Here is a 21,137-nt window from a genome sequence, read left to right on the forward strand (position 1 = left end):
ATCCTGTCTTATCGTTCATGAGCAAGCATGGTCATGCATGCTGCCTAATCAGTCCCACTTGACCCCTTCTGCAAGTGGGAGTGACTAAACCCTAACCTATCTGGGCTGGTAGGCACATTTGGAATTTTAAGGAAGTGTCATGGGCACTGTCACATAATGCTTGCTACTGGGGTGCCCGTTCACAAAACAGCTGCTGCAGTGGGCATAGTAAGTCATAAAACATTCATTTCACAGAAAGCCAAGTTTCCAGAACTGGTGAGGCTAAAAGACCAGCAGCTTGCCCAAGAACATGAGTACAGAAAGAGGATGGGTCTGGCCTCCAGAACCAAACCATGCCACTGAACTCACAGTTTTCTGCTCAAACATTTCACAGAAAGGCAAGCCAATTCATTTCCCCAAATCATCGCTAAAGTTAATTATTCAACCAAATTTATTTCCCCAAATTAATAGGGGGATCATCCCAAAATCACATACGAAAACTACACACCCCATACTACACACACACAAGAACCACACACACACAAACACTCATTCAGGGTCACCCCTCCCCCCGCAACACACACTCTCTTCCTCCACTAAAATCAGGTGCAGCTGAGTGCTTTGGTGGGCATCAAGGAAGGGGGCACCACGTTGGAGACCCAAGGGCTAAACTAACCAGAAGTATAAAGTCTTTGCAGAGGTCACACAGCTGGTGGGATTTCAAAGTTCTAGCTTTGTCCTGCCATACTCTAAGAAATGGGAAAGCCATGGATTTGCTCCAACCCACTTAAATGAATGATTAACAGTGTGAGCCTCAACATGCTATGACCATTGTAAATCTTTGGCTGAAAGAACAGAAGAAGAAGTCTTACTTCCAGGAAAGTGTGTATACGACTGTAAGTCTGTCTAACTTCAAATCTGCTCCTCTGACTGGTTAAGGGAAAATGGGTTGCAGGACACACTGTCAGCCTTCTACAAGCCATGTTAATGTAAAATCAAATTAATTCCATTAAACTTTAGGACTGGTATTATTTGCAGCGAATGCAATGAAGTGTTTGCCCTCTAATCAGAGACTATCGATGTGACCATTAAAAATACAAAGAATTGGTAAATAGACTGGCACAAAAAGTAATGGCGTAAGCAAAAGAGGTGTTTTACTGCACAAAAATAAACAGTTCCAATGCGTTTCAGACCGCATGTAGATCATTCTTCAAGGAAATCTACAGAACAGTGTACAAAATCTATATTATAGAATTTAAAAATGCCTCTGTAGTTTAAAAAATATGTGTCTACAACTCAACTACAACAACACAATTGTTTATAAAAACTAAAAAATCTGATGAAAGAGAGGCTTAAAGTTCCAAACTGCATAAGCATAGTATTTATTGAATGATATATCTCAGGTCTAAACAAACCTACTCAATGCGTCCAAATTTAATCATGCTTGCTCTTCAAACGCCAGTGCTATACCGGACCAGGGAGAAGAAGCCAAGCTAATATGTGAGCAAATCCTGACTGGAAAAAGATGTATTTAAGAACAGCATTGCAAGGTCGAGAGACTCATTAAGGCCAAAGGAAGTCATTATTTGTTGTTGTTGTTCAGTCATTAAGTCGTGTCCGACTCTTCGTGACCCCATGGACCATAGCACGCCAGGCCTTCCTGTCCTCACCTCAAAATCCACCTGGCTTCTTTTCCCAAAACAACCTTGTTTATCTGTTTATAACTCATCTCTATTGCCCAGAAAGAAGATCTGTGGTTCTACGGGATGCAACTTCCCAATGCTGTATTAATGGTGCTCCCATATTTCCATGTTTAATATTACCAGTATGTTATCTCGGCACACCAAGGTGGGAGAATCCCCCCAAAAGAACTAGAGCTAAAAACAATGCTAAGCTGAAAGGCACATGCCACACACTGGAAGAACCAACTTGAAATAGCTGTTTAATGGAAGTATATAGATGTTTTAAACCAGTCTTCCCTAACAAGGCACCCTCAGATGGGTTAGACTACAACTCCCATCAACATCAGGTAATTGTCTGCTAGCTGGGGGTGATGGAAGGTGTAGTCCAACACATTTGGGGTGGTGCCAGGCTGGGAAAGGCTGGTTTAACCAACGAAGGGAGTTCCCACAGCTATGTACTTACTTACTCGGTATCTGATGTGGAGAAGTGACAAGTATCACTTCTGCAGTAGCCATGCTGAGAAGCTTTGCAGGGACCTGGGCTGCTACCCTCAGGGGGGAAATCCGGATAGCTGAGGAGGCCATCACCGGGTGAGAAAGATGCAAATGTGGTCCCAGACAAGCAGAAAGGGGGCTGAAGAAAAGCAGAGTTGTTGCTTCCCCTGTGCTGGGGAAGAAGGTAGGGACAGCTGAGCCACCCTGAAGAGGGACTTGGGCCTTTTTCGGGATTGTGACTGGAATGCCAATCTAAGGGAAAGGGCTTTTCCTGTCTTCTGCTGCCATCTGCTGGTTCGTCGTGCAATTCTAAGGGAGTAAATTAGATCGCCTAACTACGTCTCAATGGCCAACCCTGAGCAGAGGGTGGAAACCTTTGATTTTAGATCTCCTGTCAATTGAGTTGTTCATTTAAAAAAAAAAAAAAAAAGCAGCCTTGAGAGGCCTGATCAGACTGGGAAAGGTGGGTTAACGGTTTCCCCTGTTCCGTTGTCCTGATGAAAATTCCCCCAGCCCTCCAGCTTCCATTAAGGAAAACAAATATAACTAAACGTTTTATCTCAAGCGGTGTGGCAAATAGCAGGAGGGGGGACAGAAAGCTGGGTTTAGGCCATGAGAATAATGAATACAGCAAGCCCATGGAACATGCCACCAAAACCCAGTGTCCCAGAGGACCCCAACCCTGCCCAGGGATTTTGGAACTCTTAATGGAGTGAAAATAGGTATACCATCTATCAGCCCAACAGGCTGGAGAAAGGTTCTGCACTTTGGCCATTTATTTACTATACCTGTAGGGTAGGCAAACGTCATCTAGGAGAGATTAGCTGTCATGGAGAGTTAGGGATGCAACAAGCTAAGCTGTAGAAAGTGCATAGAATTTGTCACTCTGCATCTGACTTTTTTTCACCCAAACCCCTGCCCTACCAGGGACAAAAGTGGATGGTGGCTGATCTTTGCTTAACCTATTCTCAATATCCCATATCAGGGAATGCCATTGCATTCATTTCTCAGGTAAGATCCTATAAATGTACAATCAAGTATTTTGTTAGGTATCTTTGGTTTAGAATGAGTTAACTATGCTTCCTGAAGTCTATGTTCCATCTTCTGCCAGGAGCAGAAAGAGAGCTTTTGACTCAGTTATTACCGGTTACTCTGCATCTTCTGCAGCATGCAAGATATGACCAAACCTCCGTATTATACAGACAAAAGCAAGTATTAGAAGTTAGAACTAACATTTTCTCTGTTTATTGCATGGACTGCAATCCGTGGTGTTTTGATCATGATCCTAACTTTTGACAATTTAAACTTGTGTGTTCTGATCTGTAGAGATTCTAGGGGCCTCTCCACACGGGGCTTATATTGTGCAATCAAGATTGGTTACTCACAGAAGTTTGTGGGTCCTTTACATGATGTTGTCAACCTCCAGGGCCCCTTTCATAGTTTATGACCTTTATCCCACCTTTGTAAATTGTGGAGAAATTCCAATTTTTCTCTAGGAAGCGTATAAAGCGCTTTACTTGCTGGGTGTACTTCCATAATGGCGCTATAACAGCAGTGCCATCTAGTGCTTGTGAAATAACATATAGAACTTGGTGAGAAATAAAAACAGCCTGTGTTAGCCTGTGTAAAGGAGCCAATCTTAATCCCACAAAGAATCCGGGAGCAGAAGCCCCAGTAAGGATGCAGGATGTGTGCACTAAGGTAAGGATGCGCCTCGTGTGGTGAAGCCCCAATCCATTTTATTTCCTATTGCCTTGGTCCCCTCGATCAAGCTACTATAAAGATGTGTGCCAATTCGGTGGACAGAGACTGGAAAGTGGCAGAGCTGTAACTTGGCACCCCATCTTACTTTTCAGTTCTGCTGAAGGCCTAACTCAGGAGGTGGTGGAAGCTATTGATTTTGGGGTATTTTAGGGTGGATCTAGTCCCAGCAACATAGCTAGAGCAAGTAGACATCAATCTAATTCAGCGGTTGACAACTTCATGGGTCTGGGAGCCATTTTCCCCCAACTTCCTGTGGGGCATGAAATTCAGGGTTTGTACCCCCCGCCAAATGGCCATGTTAGCATAACAGAGCATTAAACGGGCCAAATTTAGCTTGTTCTGAAGGTAAATTTAACCTGTATAGCATTCCATAGTGTTTACAGAGCACCATATAGGTCAAATTTAGTTTAGAACAAACTAAATTTGGCACTAACCCATTTAGTGCTCCATAGTGCAAACACAGCAATTGTTTGATTTTCAAAAGTTTGGTTTTTGCTATGGCCCATGTGTTGCCCACCCCTGATTTAATTTCTCTTACCTAGTGACCTCCCAGAGAAGGGTGAGGACTCACCAAGAGACCCCAGGGTTGTCTCACAGCCTCTTTATAAACTGCTTAGTGGCAGATATCTGGGCTGCAGAACAAGTGGTCCTGTGAGGCCCTAGGCATCCTGTGGTGATAACTGACAGAAAGGAAGTTTTTGTAAACTGGGCAAGATTGGATCCCCCCACCCAGCTGTTTTTCAAAAGCATGAAACTAGCATGCCTTCGGGATGTAACCTGAGGTTCTCACATCCTTGGCGAAAGCCTCTGCTATGTCCAAGGCATCGTAGTTATCAAAATCAGCTATAATTGCTGTAGTTTTCTATGGTAAAGGTCATGAACAGCAGGTCTGGCTTGAGAATGCTGATTACCTAGAAAAAGAAAAACAGCCCACGTTGGTGGCAATAACGCCGGCCCTCCTCTCACACCTTCCAAATGACTCCTGTCCAAAATAACAGCAACCCACCAATGAACAGGAACATTTGGAGGAAGTCTTGAAGATACCTAATAGTTTGGGCTCAGCAGTGAAGCTGCTGTTGGCCAAATGCCATTGCAGCACATTCTTCGGAGGAAGCACTTTTTGTCTTTTTAACAGGAAAAAACAACTACCCGAGAAAAACTGGCTGACACACAGTACTGAAACAATGCTGATACACAATGCTGAAAAACTGGCTGACACACGATGCCGGCACGCACAGCAGGGTTAACAAGCACGGTGGTTTGTTAACCATGCCACGATCATGCAAACCAGGTAAACATCTCCCCTTGCCCTTCACAGGACACTCTCCCGCAGATACAGGATCCATCTCACACCCCTTTTAGTCCAGAAGACGTATTGCATAAATAAGGCCTAACTGTGAACAAATTCCACCCAAAATTATTCCACTTGAAGTTGGTCAGGATGGTATCCGAGATTACATATCCAAATTCTAGAACCAATGAAGTGAGCCTGAAAAAAGGTGACCTTTTTGTTTTTAATATAATGCTTATTTAAGGCACAATCCTATGGGGATAGGCAGTCACCTCCAAACTTGGAGGCGACCGCCTATCCAACGCAAGGCAGGAGAAGCACAGAGGGGATTGTTCCCTCCATGCTTCTCCTGCCCTGCATTTGCAGCTGATTTTGGCTGTCTAGCCACGAGAAGGTGGAGCGGGGGAGGCGGCTGCCAGACAACACATAGGATGTGTCGCACCAGCATTTCCCCCTTCCCCCCCTGAAGCCCCCCCCCCCGGAATGCCCCATTTTTGCTGCTACACACTCCTCTTCTGAGCGCGGGAGGGGGGAAAGGTTGGTTCCCAGAAACCGACATATCCTATGGCCGTCTAGCCACTGACTAGCTGCCATAGGATCGTTCCCTTATTTATTTATTTATTTAACAATATTTATATCCCACTCCACATCAAAAGATTTTGGAATGGTGAACAGCAAAGATAAAAGAATAAAACACCATGTTAAAACAGTTAGCACATTTTTTTAAAAGACAAGTTCCAATAAGGCCGAATTTAATAAATTTGGGCTTGTCGCTCAAGGAAGGCCCCTCGACTTCAATGAAATTCAAATGTGAATTGCCTTTATCATAAGGGAACTGTGAAAAAAGCATTCGACGTGAAACATCAAGCTATCTACTGTATATATAATGTCTGATCACACCAAAATAGAGGATATGGTCATTAAACTCTATGGTGGAATAGTCATTATAACCTATATGCAAATCTTGGGATGGACGCAGTTGACGAGAATGTACACATGCACTGGTTTTCCCCCACCAGCATTACTGCCTCATCCTCTTCCTCACTGGTAAGAATTGGTAATGCACTGGTGCAGTGCCAGTTGCTACCACTGCAATGCTTGCAAACCACAATCCAAGCAAGACCATAAAGTTGGCATGTACATCATGTGCTGCAAGTTTTGTTGACTGTGATTTGGCAGGTCCAGCAAACTGTATTTAGTAATTTCTCTGTTGCTGGTGTTTTGTTTGTGTGTTTGGCTATTGGATGAATATATCCATTGCCATTCTCATGGTTCTGGAACCACACTGTAGACTCCAGGCGTTTTCCATACCGAACACCGGAGCTGAGCTCTGTACAGGTGGTACACAGCAGCATCAACAGTTAGAGGGAGACATGCAGTGTTCAGCTTTCTGTAGATAGTTCCTTAATGATGTTAGAGCACAATCCTATCAGGATAGCTGCTAGCCAGATGACCGTAAGCCTCTGAACTCAGAGACTTACGGCCATCCAATGCAGAGCCGGAGGAGCAGCAGAGGCGATCTTTGCCTCTGTCCTCCTCCTGCTCTGTATTTTAGCTAGACAGGGTTATTCGCCTGTCTAGCTGGGGCTCTGAGGAGCGGGAGGGAAGGAGGCTGGGGGGGCCTGGGGATCTGGCATAAGCTGGCCTCCCCAGTCCCCTCCCCTTTCCCTCCTCTGCACCTGGCATCGTTCTCTCCGCACCAGTTGCAAGCGGGGGGGGACGGGGGAGCACAGATTCCTGGCTCCAAGGTCAGAGTGCTGCCCCTGACCTTAAATCCAGGAATCCGAACTATCCTATGTCCCCGCCCCCCGACTCTGTCTAGGTGCCATATAATTGCTCCCTTAATTTGCTGTATGCTGAGTGGCTTACAATCCATAGAACTCATTGGCTTTCCACCATCCCCCCCCCCCGCCCCGTATCAGCCCTCTTTGTCTTTTTGCTGACTGCATGAGCATTTGCTCTATGAACATATCTCTCCATTCTCCCAGCCCATATCCTAATGCCTGTGAAATTACTTTCCTGGAATGCTTTGTTTACTTCTAGTTACTTTACATTCTGTCATTTGCTGAATGTATAGCGTGGCATAGGTGGTGTAATTACTATGTCCACCACTTGAAAAAAATGAAAGCAGTAGTTCAACACTCTGCACATGTACAGCTCCTTCACACGGAGCTTTTATCCTGTGGTTGAGATGGCTCGCTCACGGAAGTTTGCGGGCCCTTTAGATGACGTCGTGAACTTCCGGGTGTCTCCTGCACTAAATTACCTTTATTCCATTTTTAAATAGGTCAGAGATAATGAGATATCAAATTAACCGCTTGTGTTCCACTTGAGTTCCCTCTGTGAAAAAGGGAAAGTCTCAAGAAGAGGAGCTAGACCAATGAAACATATGGAGGACTCAGATAAGGGGGAGAAGGGAGGGAAGGGGGAAAGGAAGCACATGTAAAGGGAGTCCGTTGTGATCCTGCATTTAAAACTGAAGCAGAAAGCCCCGTTTTAAATGCAGGATTTTAGGCTGGTGTAGAGATGCTCATAATTTCCAGTTTCCAGGCATTTCTCCCATATAAAGGCCTTTGCTTTATCAGCCATGTGAAGGTACATAATCCAAAGGTATACTGTTCTACTCTTTCTCAGTTTCTTTAGTTTCTCCAAGCCTTTGGGATAAGATTTGTAGAACGATTGAAGAACTTATCTGCTCCAATGGTGTTTCCTTAGTAATGGATTTCTCAAAAAGAACTGTTCCTCGATTACTGGGTTGTCAATCTCTGTTGCTTCACTGGATTCAGGGGACAGTTCTTTGTTCTTTGTGGTGGTATTTGCTACAGTGTGTTTATCGATGTCTGAGAGTGAAGACAGTGGGTGCTCCCACCTCTGGAATACTGTTGTGTATTGTAGTGTACTTCCACTATTAGTGAGCACTTGCTGCTGTTGGTACCAATAAATGTCCATGGACAACATGTATGTTTTGCCTGTCATTATACGACCCACAGTATTACCCACACACACCAGCTCCAGGACTTCCTCAATACCAGATCCACTCATCAGATTCTCAGTGGCTCCGAAAGATGACATCAAAAGTTGGAATCTTCCAAGATGTATAAAAATCTTATTAAACTGAGTATGATGGGAACTTATTACTTTAATGTCTTTTATCCACAGGCTCTAATTTAAAGTAACACCAGGCACATCCGTATCCTATCTTTACAATTCCGCACATATTAATGTTAGTGTGTACATGCAACTGAGACTAGTTGAGTTTAAGTCAACTGAGACTAGCTGAGTTTAAGCCAATCAGTTGGAGAGACAATGTGGAACACACATCTGGCTGAGGGCTTGCATACACAATCTGCATGTACCCTAACCATCTGGGCCCTGGTTGTCTTTGCAATCTATTTGTAACCCACAGCAGCAGGGCCAGCACTCCTGTGAGGTGAGCTGAAGTGAATCCCCTGGCTCAAGTGGTGAAGCAGTGAATTGCGTGCTCCCTCCCCCTGTCAGAAGCCCCCCCACCACCACTGCCTCTTTCCAGTTAGGGAGCAGGTGCTCTAGAGAGCCCCACCAGCTGCTCTCCCACTGTGGCATTTGCCACAGTGGGAGAGCAGGGCTAGCAGGGTTCTCCAGAGCTGCCACACACCTGTCAGCACTACAGTGCACTGGCAAACAGGGGCTCTCCATGCATCTCCTCTTGCGTTACAAATTCCTTTGAGTGTTTATCTGATTTGCATGGTTCTGACTTCAGTAAGAAATAGCACCTCCCTGCTTTTCTGTTCTTTGTCACTGATAATGTAGCCACATAATAAACAGTTTTCTTTTACACTGAATCATGGAACTTCTGAGTGAAGCACATGATCATATGCCACATCCTCTTTTTCTTTTCCAAATAGCTTTATATGTGATTTTTGTTGGTGTAGGTACTATGGCTTACTTTATGGACTTTCAGTCCAGCTTGAGGAACTTCCGCAAGTCTCTCATGCAAATTGTCATATCTTCCCTTGCTGACTCCGATTATGACTCTCATGCCTTGCTGCCGAAGAAATACGCAACTTTCATCCTCTCCAGGAACAATGCCATAAATAATACAGTGTTCAGCATTGTTGTTGTTGTTCAGTCGTTAAGTCGTGTCCGGCTCTTCGTGACCCCATGGACCATAGCATGCCAGGCCTTCCTGTCCTCCACTCTCTCCCGGAGCGTGCTCAAGTCCATATTCCTTGCATCGGTGATGCTATCTAGCCATCTCATCCTCTTCCGTCCCTTTCTCCTTTTGCCTTCAATCTTTCCCAGCATCATGTTCTTTTCCAGAGAGTTTTCTCTTCGCATTAGGTGGCCAAAATATTTGAGCTTCAGCTTCAGTATTTGTCCTTCCAATGAGCAGTCAGGGTTGATTTCCCTTAGGATTGACTGATTTGACCTCCTTGCAGTCCAGGGGACTCGTAAAAGTCTTCTCCAGCACCACAGTTCGAAAGCATCAATTCTTCGGCGCTCAGCCTTCCTTATAGTCCAGCTCTCACAGCCATACGTTGCTACTGGGAAAACCATAGCTTTGATTATACGGACCTTTGTCGGCAAGGTGATGTCTCTGCTTCTTACTATGCTGTCTAGATTTGCCATAGCTTTCCTCCCAAGGAGCAAGCGTCTTTTAATTTCATGGCCACAGTCACCGTCTGCGGTGATCTTGGAGCCCAAGAAAATAAAATCTGTCACTGCTGCCATTTCTTCCCCTTCTATATGCCAGGAAGTGATGGGGCCAGATGCCATGATCTTAGTTTTTTTAATGTTGAGTTTCAAACCAGCTTTTGCACTCTTCGCTTTCACCCTCAACAAGAGGCTCTTGAGATCCTCTTCGCTTTCTGCCATTAGGGTGGTATCATCTCTGTATCTGAGGTCGTTGATAATTCTCCCAGCAATCTTAATTCCGACCTGTGATTCATCCAACCCAGCGTTTCTCATGATGTACTCTGCATATAAATTAAATAAGCAGGACAACAATATACAGCCTTGTCGTACGCCTTTCCCAATTTTGAACCAATCGGTTGTTCCATGTCCGGTTCTTACTGTTGCTTCTTGACCCTCGTACAGGTTTCTCAGGAGACAGGTAAGGTGGTCTGGTACTCCCATCTCTTTCAGAATTTGCCACAGTTTGTTGTGATCCACACAATCAAAGGCTTTAGCGTAGTCAATGAAGCAGAAATAGACGTTTTTCTGGAATTCTCTTGCTTTCTCCATGATCCAGCGAATGTTGGCGATTTGATCTCTAGTTCCTCTGCCTCTTCGAAACCCAGCTTGTATTTCCGGTAGTTTTCGGTTCACATACTGCTGAAGCCTAGCTTGTAGGATTTTGAGCATAACCTTGCTGGCATGCGAAATGAGCGCAATTGTACGGTATTTTGAACACTCTTTGGCATTGCCCTTTTTTGGAATTGGAATGTAAACTGACCTTTTCCACTCTTGTGGCCACTGTTGAGTGTTCCAAATTTGTTAGCATATTGCGTGCAGCACTTTAACAGCATCATCTTTTAGGATCTTAAATAGCTCAGATGGAATACTGTCATCTCTGCTAGCTTTGTTATTAATAATGCTTCCAAAGGCCCACTTGACTTCACTCTCTAGGATGTCCAGCTCAAGTTCAGTGACCGCACTATCATGGCTATCAGGGACATTAAGATCTTTCCTGTATAGTTCTTCTGTGTATTATTTCCACCTCTTCTTAATCTCATCTGCTTCTGTGAGGTCCCTGCCTTCTTTGTCCTTATCATGCCCGTCTTTGCACAAAACGTTCCCTTGAGATCTCCGATTTTCTTGAAGAGATCTCTAGTCTTTCCCATTCTATTGTTTTCCTCGATTTCTTTGCATTGTTCATTTAAGAAGGCCTTCTTGTCTCTCCTTGCTATTCTCTGGAACTCTGCATTCAGTTGGATATATCTTCCCCTTTCTCCCTTGCTTTTCGCTTCCCTTCTTTCCTCAGCTACTTGTAAAGCCTCATCACTTTGCTTTCTTGCATTTCTTTTTCTTTGGGATGGATTTCGTTGCTGCCTCCTGAACAATGTTACAGACCTCCATCCATAGTTCCTCAGGCACTCTGTCTATCAGGTCTAATCCCTGAAATCTATTCCTCACCTCCACTATATATTCATCAGGGATATGATTTAGGTCATACCTGAATGGTTTAGTGGTTTTCCCTACGTTCTTCAATTTAAGCCGAAATTATGCAACAAGCAGCTCATGATCTGAGCCACAGTCAGCTCCAGGTCTTGTTTTGACTGACTGTATAGAGCTTCTCCATCTTTGGCTGCAAAGTACATAATCAATCTGATTTCAATATTGACCATCTGGTGATGTCCATGTGTAGAGTCACCTCTTGTGCTGTTGGAAGAGTGTTTGCTATGATCAGCGTGTTCTCTTGGCAAAACTCTATTAGCCTTTGTCCTGCTTCATTTTGTACACCAAGGCCATGCTTGCCTGTTATCCCGGTGATTTCTTGACTTCCTACTTTAGCATTCCAATCCCCTATGATGAAGAGGACATCTTTTTTTGGTGTTAGTTCTAGAAGGTGTTGTAGGTCTTCATAGAACCCATCAACCTCAGCTTCTTCGGCCTCAGTGGTTGGGGCATAGACTTGAATTACTGTGATGTTGAACGGTTTGCCTTGGATTCGTACTGAGATCATTCTATCGTTTTTAAGATTGTACCCCAGTACTGCTTTTCCCACCCTTTTGTTGACTATGAGTGCCACTCCATTTCTTCTAAGGGATTCTTGCCCACAGTAGTAGATATGATGGTCACCTGAATTAAATTCACCCATGCCTGTCCATTTTAGTTCGCTGATTCCCAAGATGTCGATGTTCAATCTTGCCATCTCATGTTTGACCACCTCTAGCTTACCTTGATTCCTTGACCTTACATTCCAGGTTCCTAAACAATATTGTTCTTTACAGCATCGGATTTTCTTTTCACCACCAGACACATCCACAGCTGAGTGTCCTTTCGGCTTTGGCCCAGCCACTTCACTCTTTCTGGCGCTACTTGGAAATACCCTCTGCTCTTCCCCAGTAGTATATTGGACACCTTCCGACCTGAGGGGCTCATCTTCCGGCGTCATCTCTTTTAGCCTTGTGATACGTTCCATGGGGTTTTCTTGGCAAGAATACTGGAGTGGGTTGCCATTTCCTTCTCCAGTGGACCACATTTTGTCAGAACTCTCTGCCATGACCTGTCCGTCTTGGGTGGCCCTGCACGGCATAGCTTATGGCTTCACTGAGTGACGCAAGCCCCTTTGCCACAACAAGGCAGTGATCCATGAAGGGGAGTGTTCAGCATCCTTTACTGTAAACATTTATTGAAATGTTAAAGCAGAAATAATAGCTGCATTAGGGCGCAATCCTATGGGGATAGTCAGCCGCCTCCAAACTCGGAGGCGGCCAACTATCCAATGCAGGGTGGATGGTGTGTGGAGGGGATCTTCTCCTCTGCGCTTGGGCCACCTTGCATTTGCGGATAGATGGCTGATTTCGGCTGTCTAACTGGGGTGCCTCACAGAGGGAGGGGGAGGCCAGACGGCGCATAGGAAGCCTTGTAATGGCACTTCCGCGGTCCCCTCTCCGCCCCACCCGAGGAACACCCCCTTTTCAGCCACTCCATGCTGCTTTTCCAAGCACAGAACCGAGAACGAACCGCACTTCCTATGAGACGTGGGGGGGAGTCAGATTTCTGGGAATGAAGCTTGGATCACTGGCTCTGAGCTCGGTTCCCAGAAACCGAAAAATCCTATGGCCATCTAGACACTGTCTAGCGGCCACAGGATTGCGCCTTTAGTGACATTAGTTCATTATCAACATTTTCTGTCTTAAGTTAAAACATATATCACATATAGAAATAACAGGTAGAACCGATATAAATGCAAAAAAGGAAAACAGCTTTTCCCCAGGAAGGAAAGCCCTAGGTTTTTATTTTTGGCCTTTGCACAGATGGACATTCTCAAAAAAGGCAGGATGTTTTGGGTGGAATTAGTTTACAGTCAACTTCTACATCTACTGGACTATTTCCATGCAGGATCAATTCCATTGTGTATGCGTTCAATAAAGGCAATGAGTGGGCCAGGTATTTGTGTGCTTGTTTGTTTTTGCTCAGGAATGGTAGATTAGAAATCCTTTACCTATAACCAAGTTATAATCTGGCTGCTGCTGGCCACAAGATAGGACTGTGGCGGGGACAGGGAGTTTGATGGGGTCAGGGGTAGTGGCCCTTCCACTGTCTGCTCAGTCTGGTTCTCTGTACCAGGGAGCAGGCCTTTCAGGGTGCACACAGATGGGTGCTGCTGCCAAGATGTACGAGGCAGTCGGTGGAGGGAGGGGGGATGAGTAAGAAGGGGCAATGAGGCCTGCTGGGATGGTATTGGGGTGGGGTGGGGTCACATGGATTGCTAGGGAGAGGAATAGGCCAAAAGGGCTAATTGGCCCATGCAGGAGCCAGGCTATTGGTCCATGCAGCTTTCCACTCAGCTGTGCTTGCATGTGGGAACTGCTCCCCACCTTTTCTAGTATGGGTCTGTGCCCTGGATTTAAACTCAGGGCCCCTTGGATGGGAGACTTGAGCTATTCTACCATGCTAGAGTTCATCTTGTTGCCCTTGTGCTCCGTGACTGGGCCTTGAGGCCTGTTTTCTGTCTGGTGCCATGGCTGAGCGGTTAAAGAACTCATCTGTGATGCCTTCAGTGTGAGTTCAAATCCAGGGAGCTCTCTCTCTCATTTACCCCTGACATGACTGTTTTTGGCCAATGTAAAAGCGGAGTGGGAGCCTTCCCTTGGTGGGGCCCAAACCCATGTGTCCTGCTTCCCTACCCCATGCAATACGGCACTGCTGGGAAACCTCCAGCTTGTGGGCCGAATGCAGTGCCTTTGGATCCAGCCCACGGCCTCCTCTCCTTGGCCCCATCCCCTATACGCCAAGTGGGGCGTAGAATAAAAAGGTCTCATTCATGCAAATGGGACCTTTTCTTTTAAGGCTAATTGCAATGCAGGGGGGATTTTCAGGGGGGTTGAAGTGCATGGAGAGGGTTTGCCCTTGCCTCCTCAGCTGTGGCTTCTCCCCCAAATTCCCCCCTGCATGGCAATTCAGCTTAGAAAAAACTTCCCATTCACACTTTTTTTTCCCTAACCCTAACTGCTATGCTGGGGAGATTTTTTGGAATGTTGTAGCTGAGGAGGGAAGGACAAACCCTCTTTTCCCCATGCACCTTGACTCCCCCCCCGCCCATGTCTGCAGGGGGGGCGCGTTGAGTGGGTGGTAGCTGGGAAGGGAGAGTGGAGTGTGTGTGTGTGTGAATGGATGGGATGTGAATAAGAGAGAACGAGTGAGGGTGAATGGATGAGGGATGAATGGAGTGTGAATGTGAATGGAGGGATGCAAGTGTGAGAATGAACGGATATTAGATGAATGGGGTAAGAACATAAAAAGAGCCCTGCCGGATCAGACCATGGGTCCATCCTGTCCAACACTCTGTTCACACAGTGGCCGACCAGCTGCCCATGGGAAACCCACAAGCCGGACATGAGTTCAGCATGAATGTGTGAGAGAGAGACAGAGGTGGCTTTGGATCTACCCCTGCTGACATGCACCTCCCAACAGGTTACCCCCAAGGGAATGCTGCCCTCAGGGGGAAAGTTTCCCCTTCCCTGCGATTTGGTGTGACCAATGAAGGTTGCGGCTGTCAGTGTGTCCCCAGGCTCCTCTCCCACAAGGGAAAGAAAAAAATCTTTCCCTCCTTGGGTAGGTCTCCAACGCAGTCCTCCTGCTGAGGGAGCTATGTAGATGCTGTGTTGCATGGGCTTTTTTCCCTTCCCTTTGTGTGTTGTACTCCAACACGGTGCTGGGGACATGTCCCCATTAACCGAGCTTCACTGGCTTCCTCCTTGTGTGGGCAGCATGTGGGCGCTGTTGCTGGCACAGCCTCTGATTGACGGACTTTGGTGGTGTTTCCATGGACACTGGGGGCACGTCTGCTGCTTCTGCACCATTTGGGGATTTTCCGAGTGGGGTCTTTCCCCTGCACTTCCCTGACTGGGCACACATAGGATTCCACAGTGAAGCAGCGGTGTATCTTCCCTACCCTACATAGTTAGAATAAAGGATTGCACAGCGAGATGCTGAAAAGCATTGGGGGTTGTGAGAAAATTTCTGCTTTTTAGTACTTGCTAAAGGCAACTCTGTAAATGGGCTGACGCTGATTTAATTCTCTGTTGCCCTAAGGCTCTGTTCAGAATACATCAGGAGGCTCCATTGGGGCCCGCATCTTGGACTGGACTTTCTGGTCCATTGATCAGCGCAGGTTGGTGCAGTACCTGAGAAGTGGGAAATAAGCTCACACAGGCATGGTGGATGCAGGCCTAACTGGCACAGGGATAACGACACCCAGATTCAGGTTCTGTTGTCCAGGATCAGCTGCAGAAATTGAGCACCCTCTGCTATTACAATTCATGTCTCCCTCTCTCTCCTCATTGCTCAGAGAGTTCAAAGAATTACTCACACTGCATTGGAGCTGGAAGCTTCCTGCTGATTAATATAATATTAAAAGTTCCGGGTCCCACCCCGCCACCCCCCGCACAAAGTGCTGTTTTTTGTCTCTTACAGCGCCAAAGCTGCATTAGCTTTGCTAGGGGGGAAAGGGGGATGGGTTAGGATTGTGTGAGGATAAATGTTCCTTGCTCTTGCTTTCACAGCAGCATGGAATGTTAATTCAAATTGATCCCCAGGCACCTTATGTGACTGTGCAGACGGAAGTTAGGACTAGTGGTCTGGGAGGGGGACCTGCCATTCCCACAAAGTTGGGGGAATAGGAGACACAAAGGAAAGGGACTGTCCAACACATTGGACAGTGTTTTGTCTCAACAATATGCAGCACTATTGCTTCTTATGTGTCCATGGGGTCTGCAAGCCCCCCACCCCCAACATATCAGATTATGAAAGCACAGGATTGCATGCTAGATTTTTAACAGGAAGTTTTGAGCCTTTGTTTCAGATAAATTTTGACAATTTGACTTAACAAGTGCAACCTTTGGGAGATCAGGAGGAGGATGCATGCCCTACTGACCATCCTGCTGCATTGGGTCTCCTCTTTACGGTGATGATGGAAGGACTGGCAGGTAGAGAGAAGAGTATTGGCACTACAGATACATATAGATCAGGGGTCTCCAACCTTTTTGGATCCGTGGGCACATTTGGGAGTTTGAGAAACTGCTGTGGGCACCACCACAAAATGACTGCCATTTTGTCAAGGGTGGGGGGAATAGCGAGGCTAGAAGCTGAGAAGGAGGGGGAGATGGAAAGAGTTGCTTCCCAGCCCACCCAATCTTCCACCCACACAGACCATTCCCCTTTGCTCTCACTCTCTCCACTCAGAGCCTCTAGCCTTGCTATTTCTCTCCCCCAGCCCCTTTTTTTTCTATTTCTCTCCCTTCCCTATCTCTATCCTCCTTCTTTCCTCCTTTCCTAGCTTTGCTTTCTCTCCTACTCACTCCTTTATCTTGCTGTTTCTCTCCCCCCACCTCTTTACTTTGCTTTTTCTCTCCACCCCAGCCTCTCTATTTCTCCTCCCCCCACCTCTTTACCTTGCTGTTTCTCCCCACTCCTAGCCTTGCTCTCCCCGCCCCTTGCTTTCTCTTCCTGCCCACTGAACAGCTGATCAGTGGCAGGTTCAGGAACAGGAAGGAGAGTCTGGGGCCCCGTTTTTCCATTTTTTATTAAAACATTTTTTGAAGGTGGCAGGGAGTCAAGGTGACTGTGGGAGTTGGGGACCCCTGACCACAGATAGTCATAGTGAGACGTTAGTAGAGATGGACGTACCATTGGATGTGGGTGAGATGCCTGGCTCAGGCAGCAGACTTTGGGGTATCATTAAAGGGCAGGGAATTGTCTATTCTTTCATATAATAAACACATTTGCCCCCATGTAGACCTGTCTCGGGCATTAAAATGTCTTGGGCCATCTCTGCTTTATAGGGATGGAGAGCTGTGTTGGCAGAGCAATAGCCAATCTGAGTGTTAAAGAAGCAAAACCAGAAGAAGAATCCAGTGGTTCCATCAGGGCAGGACTTTAGGACAGGACTCCAGGGGCTCACTCAGAAAAATGAGCAGGAGATCCCCAAACGCAGCCAGGCTGGCTTACCACATGTTGAAGCAATACGTGTTACCATCTAAAGAAGCACCGCCCCACCCAATCCGTAAAGCCATTAGGGGCGCGATCCTACGCGTGTTTAGACAGAAAGAAGTCCTGCAATTCCCCAAGCGCTGGGAGTTGTAGGAGTTTTTTCTGCCTAAACATGCATAGGATCGCGCCCTTAGTCTATAGTCTAAAATTCCTACAAGTATCACGTTGTTCGGAAGCCCCAGTTGCCAAGAACGCACTCTGACCCTTGCGTTTTCCTGCCCGCCCTCCTTCCATGGCTGCCTACTTGAGCAGCTGCACATAATTAATGTCCCCAGTGGCTGAATTAGAAATATTTTGGATGCCGGGCGCGGAGGGAGGCTAGAAAGCTCTGGTCTGCGTTAGGGAAAACGAGGAACGGGGGGAGGGCGGGGATCGCCGTGCTTTTCGCGGCTCCGCCTATGAACGAGACCTCGCCTCTCTGCCAGCCAGGAGCTCGCTATTTCCAGGCTGAGGTCGAGTCGGCCAGGCCAGGCCAGGCCAGGGCAGGCCACGGATGCTCGGCGCTGCCTTCCTTCTCTCCCTCCTCCCCGAATGAAACGCACCATCGCCGGGACTTGCTCCGCAGCGCCGCCGCCCTTCACGCGGCGGAAAGAGGCGGACGGAATAGGAGGGGACTACAGCTCCCAGCGCCCCTGGCTGGGCAGCCGCAGTCCGAGCCACCGCCGCCGAGCCTCTTCCAGCCTGCAGAAGCGCAGCGAGTCGGGATCGCCGCTGATCGGGGAGCGCCAGCAAAGCGGAGCACGGCCGGCCCACGGCGCTGATCAGTCGGGGCCGGGTGTGCTCGCGCGGCGGCGGCGGCGGCGCTGAGAGAGAAGGAGAAAGTGACGCTGCTGCGCACCCGGAGGATGCAGGAGGCTGCGATGGTGCTGGCTGGGGGCTGCCCCCCTCCTTCTTCCCCGCCGCCGCTGCTGCTGCTGCAGTGCTAGAATCCTCCTCCACCTTGCAGAAGAAGGGCCATGTAACCGCCTTCCTCGTCCCCCCCAACCCCTTCCCCCGGGAGAGCCACCGATTTCCCCACCCGCCCCGCTGCGCTCTTTGGCCAAGGGCGCAACCATGAAGAAGCAATTCAACCGCATGCGGCAGCTCGCCAACCAGACCGTGGGCAGGTAAGGGCGGGAGGAGAAATTACATCGCATCTCTGCGGAACGCCCCTTTTTAGCCTCAGCGGGCGTTGGTGCACCTTGGGAGGAGGGTCGGGCGGATCGTTCCCCCAGCCTCCCTCCTTACGTACACTTACTCCGCTCCTTTGCAGGGCTGTTGTGTTCAGCCCCTGCTATTACATGCTTAGGTTTGGCTGAGCTTCCCGTTCTCCGCTGGTCACAGCTTGTACGTTCCCCTCCTCCAGTTTTCTTCCCGTCTCTGCGTGTGCGTGTGCGCGCGGTACACACAATGAGAGGCCGCTGTGGCCACAGTGCGAGCAAGGAGATGCTCTTCAGTGCCCTGCTGCTGTTGCAGCCTCTACCACCACGGTGTAGCCCGCCTTTAGGAAATGGAGGGACTTCCTTCTGCTAGCCCAAACCCTCCTGCACGCCACCTGAGGTGCCCAGCCGAGGTGCCTGCTTGCCAGGTAAACTCCAGTTGACTTGTCCCCTGAGTAAGCTATTCAGGAAACTCTTGCTGTGTACATTCCACCACCCACCAAGGCCTTTCGCCTCTTGCCTTGGCTTTATCGTGAGCAGCTGTCGGCAGGAGGGGGTAAATAAGTTAACCAAAATCTCTGGAAAGCTTGGGAAGTGTGGTAAGGGAGCAGTCATGGCATCCAGGGACTTAGGGTTCTGAGCTTAGGCTCACAGGAAAGAAAAGACAGCCAAGGCAGCTACCGAATCTGTTGCTTCTCCCTCAGGATGGCCAGTTATTGCTCATCCTGGGTTGCCCTCTGTGAAAGATACAAATTGAAATCCATTGGCAACACTTTTTTCCTTTCTCTCTCTTTTCTTCTCCCCCCCCCCGCCTTTTCTTGGAATGGTTAGGTCAGGTTGCAGGGACATCTGGAGTCATTTCATTGAGTGTGACTCAGTTTGCAACACCATGGGGCGGGTGGGGGGGAGAGGGAGTTAAATGCTAAGGCAGCTCTTTCTAAAACTGGGAGGTAAAGGTTGCTGTGTTTCTTTGGGGTGGGGGTATTTCCAGTTTCTTGGCTCATCTCAGGATTTCTGGCTGGTTTGCTTGTGAGAATTGGGGAGCTGGCAGCAGCGCTGGCATTTGCTTAGCAAATCACCTTTGGAAAAAAGCACCACTGAGCCCCTTTCCAGCAGCATGGGATCTTGCTTCTGGGCAGTGCCACTGCAAGCGTCTCTTCTTCTGTCCCTGGTGTAGCTGCCAGGATTGGTCTGGAAAAGCGAGAGCACTATGCAGGCTCTGATGTGCTGGCTGGGCCTGCATCCAAAGCCGTGACTTGGTTTATTGTGATTGCATGCCAAAAAACCTTTGAGAATTATACAATCTATATAGAAGCCCCCCCCTCCTCCACAAAGAATGCAGCATTTTTGATGGAGGTATGAGGAAGATGAGGGGTCAGTGGGGTGGGAAGAAGCTGTGTAGCTTTCATGGAATGTTGTAACCCAGACAGAAATATTATCCCATGGAGCAATCTCACTAGGCTTTGCATCCTATTTGTTTGATTTGTATTCTTTTCCTGATAGCTTTAATGGGGGGAAATTCAACTGCTTTGAGCAGCCCTGCTTGTGTCATGCTTGCAGACCATCCAAATGGGCAATACATTCCCGCCAATCTATCAACTTGACCTGTGTCCATCCTTACATCCCTTCTGTTAGCAGCTGTGAGCACTGGTTTTGCCTGCAGTGTTGAGTGATGGAGAGTGGAATAGCTGTGACCACAGCTTGTGATATTAGGGATGTTTTCATTCCTCATTCTTCCTCTTCCTCTAAAGATTGCAGTTCAGCTCTGTGCAGTGGTTCCTTTGCTAGCTTGCTTTCCTGTTAGCTGAGTCAACCCTTCTTGAGGACTCTAATCACGTCAGGCTTTGGGTTTAATTGCAGTAAGCAGTGGTGGCCCTGCTGTGCAGGCTGCTTTTGATAAGTGTGCTGAAAAGCGGCGCCCACCCCCCTCAAAAAATTGCATGGTTCGTTTCAAATCCTAGGAAAATGACTGTGCCCCTGAAACAGTGAGGTGAGGTTTGCTTATTTTCCTTTCTCAACAATCCATCAGCTTAAGAAACCAAATCCTTTATTGGTGAGTGACTTGACCGTGAAAGCAGACATGGGCACGTGTGTGTGTGTGTGTGTGTGTGTGTGTGTCTTGATGGGGGAGACTGCCTGAGGCTTTGGTTCTGCTGTTGCGAGGTCTGGCATGGGGCCCTAGATTCTACAGGAATAATAACAGCCAATTTGCTGAACAAATGACCTAGATTAGACACTAGTGGGAGGTGGCTTGGATCTGGAGAGGATTGATGGGAAGAGATGTAACAGTACAATACGCAAAGATCATGTCACATTAGTTATGTGATATGTTGCTGTTATATCTGTCTTGCTTGTTGTATGAATCAAGGTACCACTTCGACAAGCTCTGTCCTGTCCCCCCCTACCCCCAGAAGCTGATCATGAGCCAGAAGTATGCCACTCACTTGCATGTTAAGTACATATATTTACCGAGTTCACATTAGATTTGTGTGCACACTGGAGATGACCTCTAGCCTAGGTGTGTTAATGCACTTATGTAGTGCCCTTTGTCTAATTTTCAGCCTGAGTCGCTGCTTTTAGGGTGCAAGT

At 47.5% G+C, this 21,137-nt stretch overlaps 2 protein-coding genes across 5 annotated transcripts in view; one reads left to right on the forward strand and one right to left on the reverse strand.

Moving 5' to 3' along the window:
- The window catches only part of LOC146354191 (cytochrome P450 2C5-like), a 41,873-nt gene extending 23,103 nt beyond the window's left edge, over nt 1-18,770 (reverse strand). For 2 of the 4 annotated variants that reach the window (XM_084838352.1, XM_084838354.1), the window contains exon 1: nt 2,129-2,439. In XM_084838352.1, coding sequence (XP_084694478.1) covers nt 2,129-2,246 — 118 coding nt within the window. In that variant the 5' untranslated portion in view covers nt 2,247-2,439. Of the gene's footprint in view, nt 1-2,128; nt 2,440-18,646 lie in introns of those variants that run through there. The other 2 variants (XM_084838356.1, XM_084838353.1) reach the window with 2 other exon arrangements.
- The window catches only part of ARHGAP44 (Rho GTPase activating protein 44), a 128,634-nt gene continuing 125,584 nt past the window's right edge, over nt 18,088-21,137 (forward strand). Inside the window, exon 1 of the mRNA XM_084838350.1 lies at nt 18,088-18,515. Coding sequence (XP_084694476.1) covers nt 18,463-18,515 — 53 coding nt within the window. The 5' untranslated portion in view covers nt 18,088-18,462. The remainder of the gene's footprint in view (nt 18,516-21,137) is intronic.

The sequence above is a fragment of the Heloderma suspectum genome, chromosome 2 (assembly GCF_057233095.1).
Source record: "Heloderma suspectum isolate Gila_16-S chromosome 2, 16-S_ref, whole genome shotgun sequence".
Lineage (NCBI taxonomy): Eukaryota > Metazoa > Chordata > Lepidosauria > Squamata > Helodermatidae > Heloderma > Heloderma suspectum.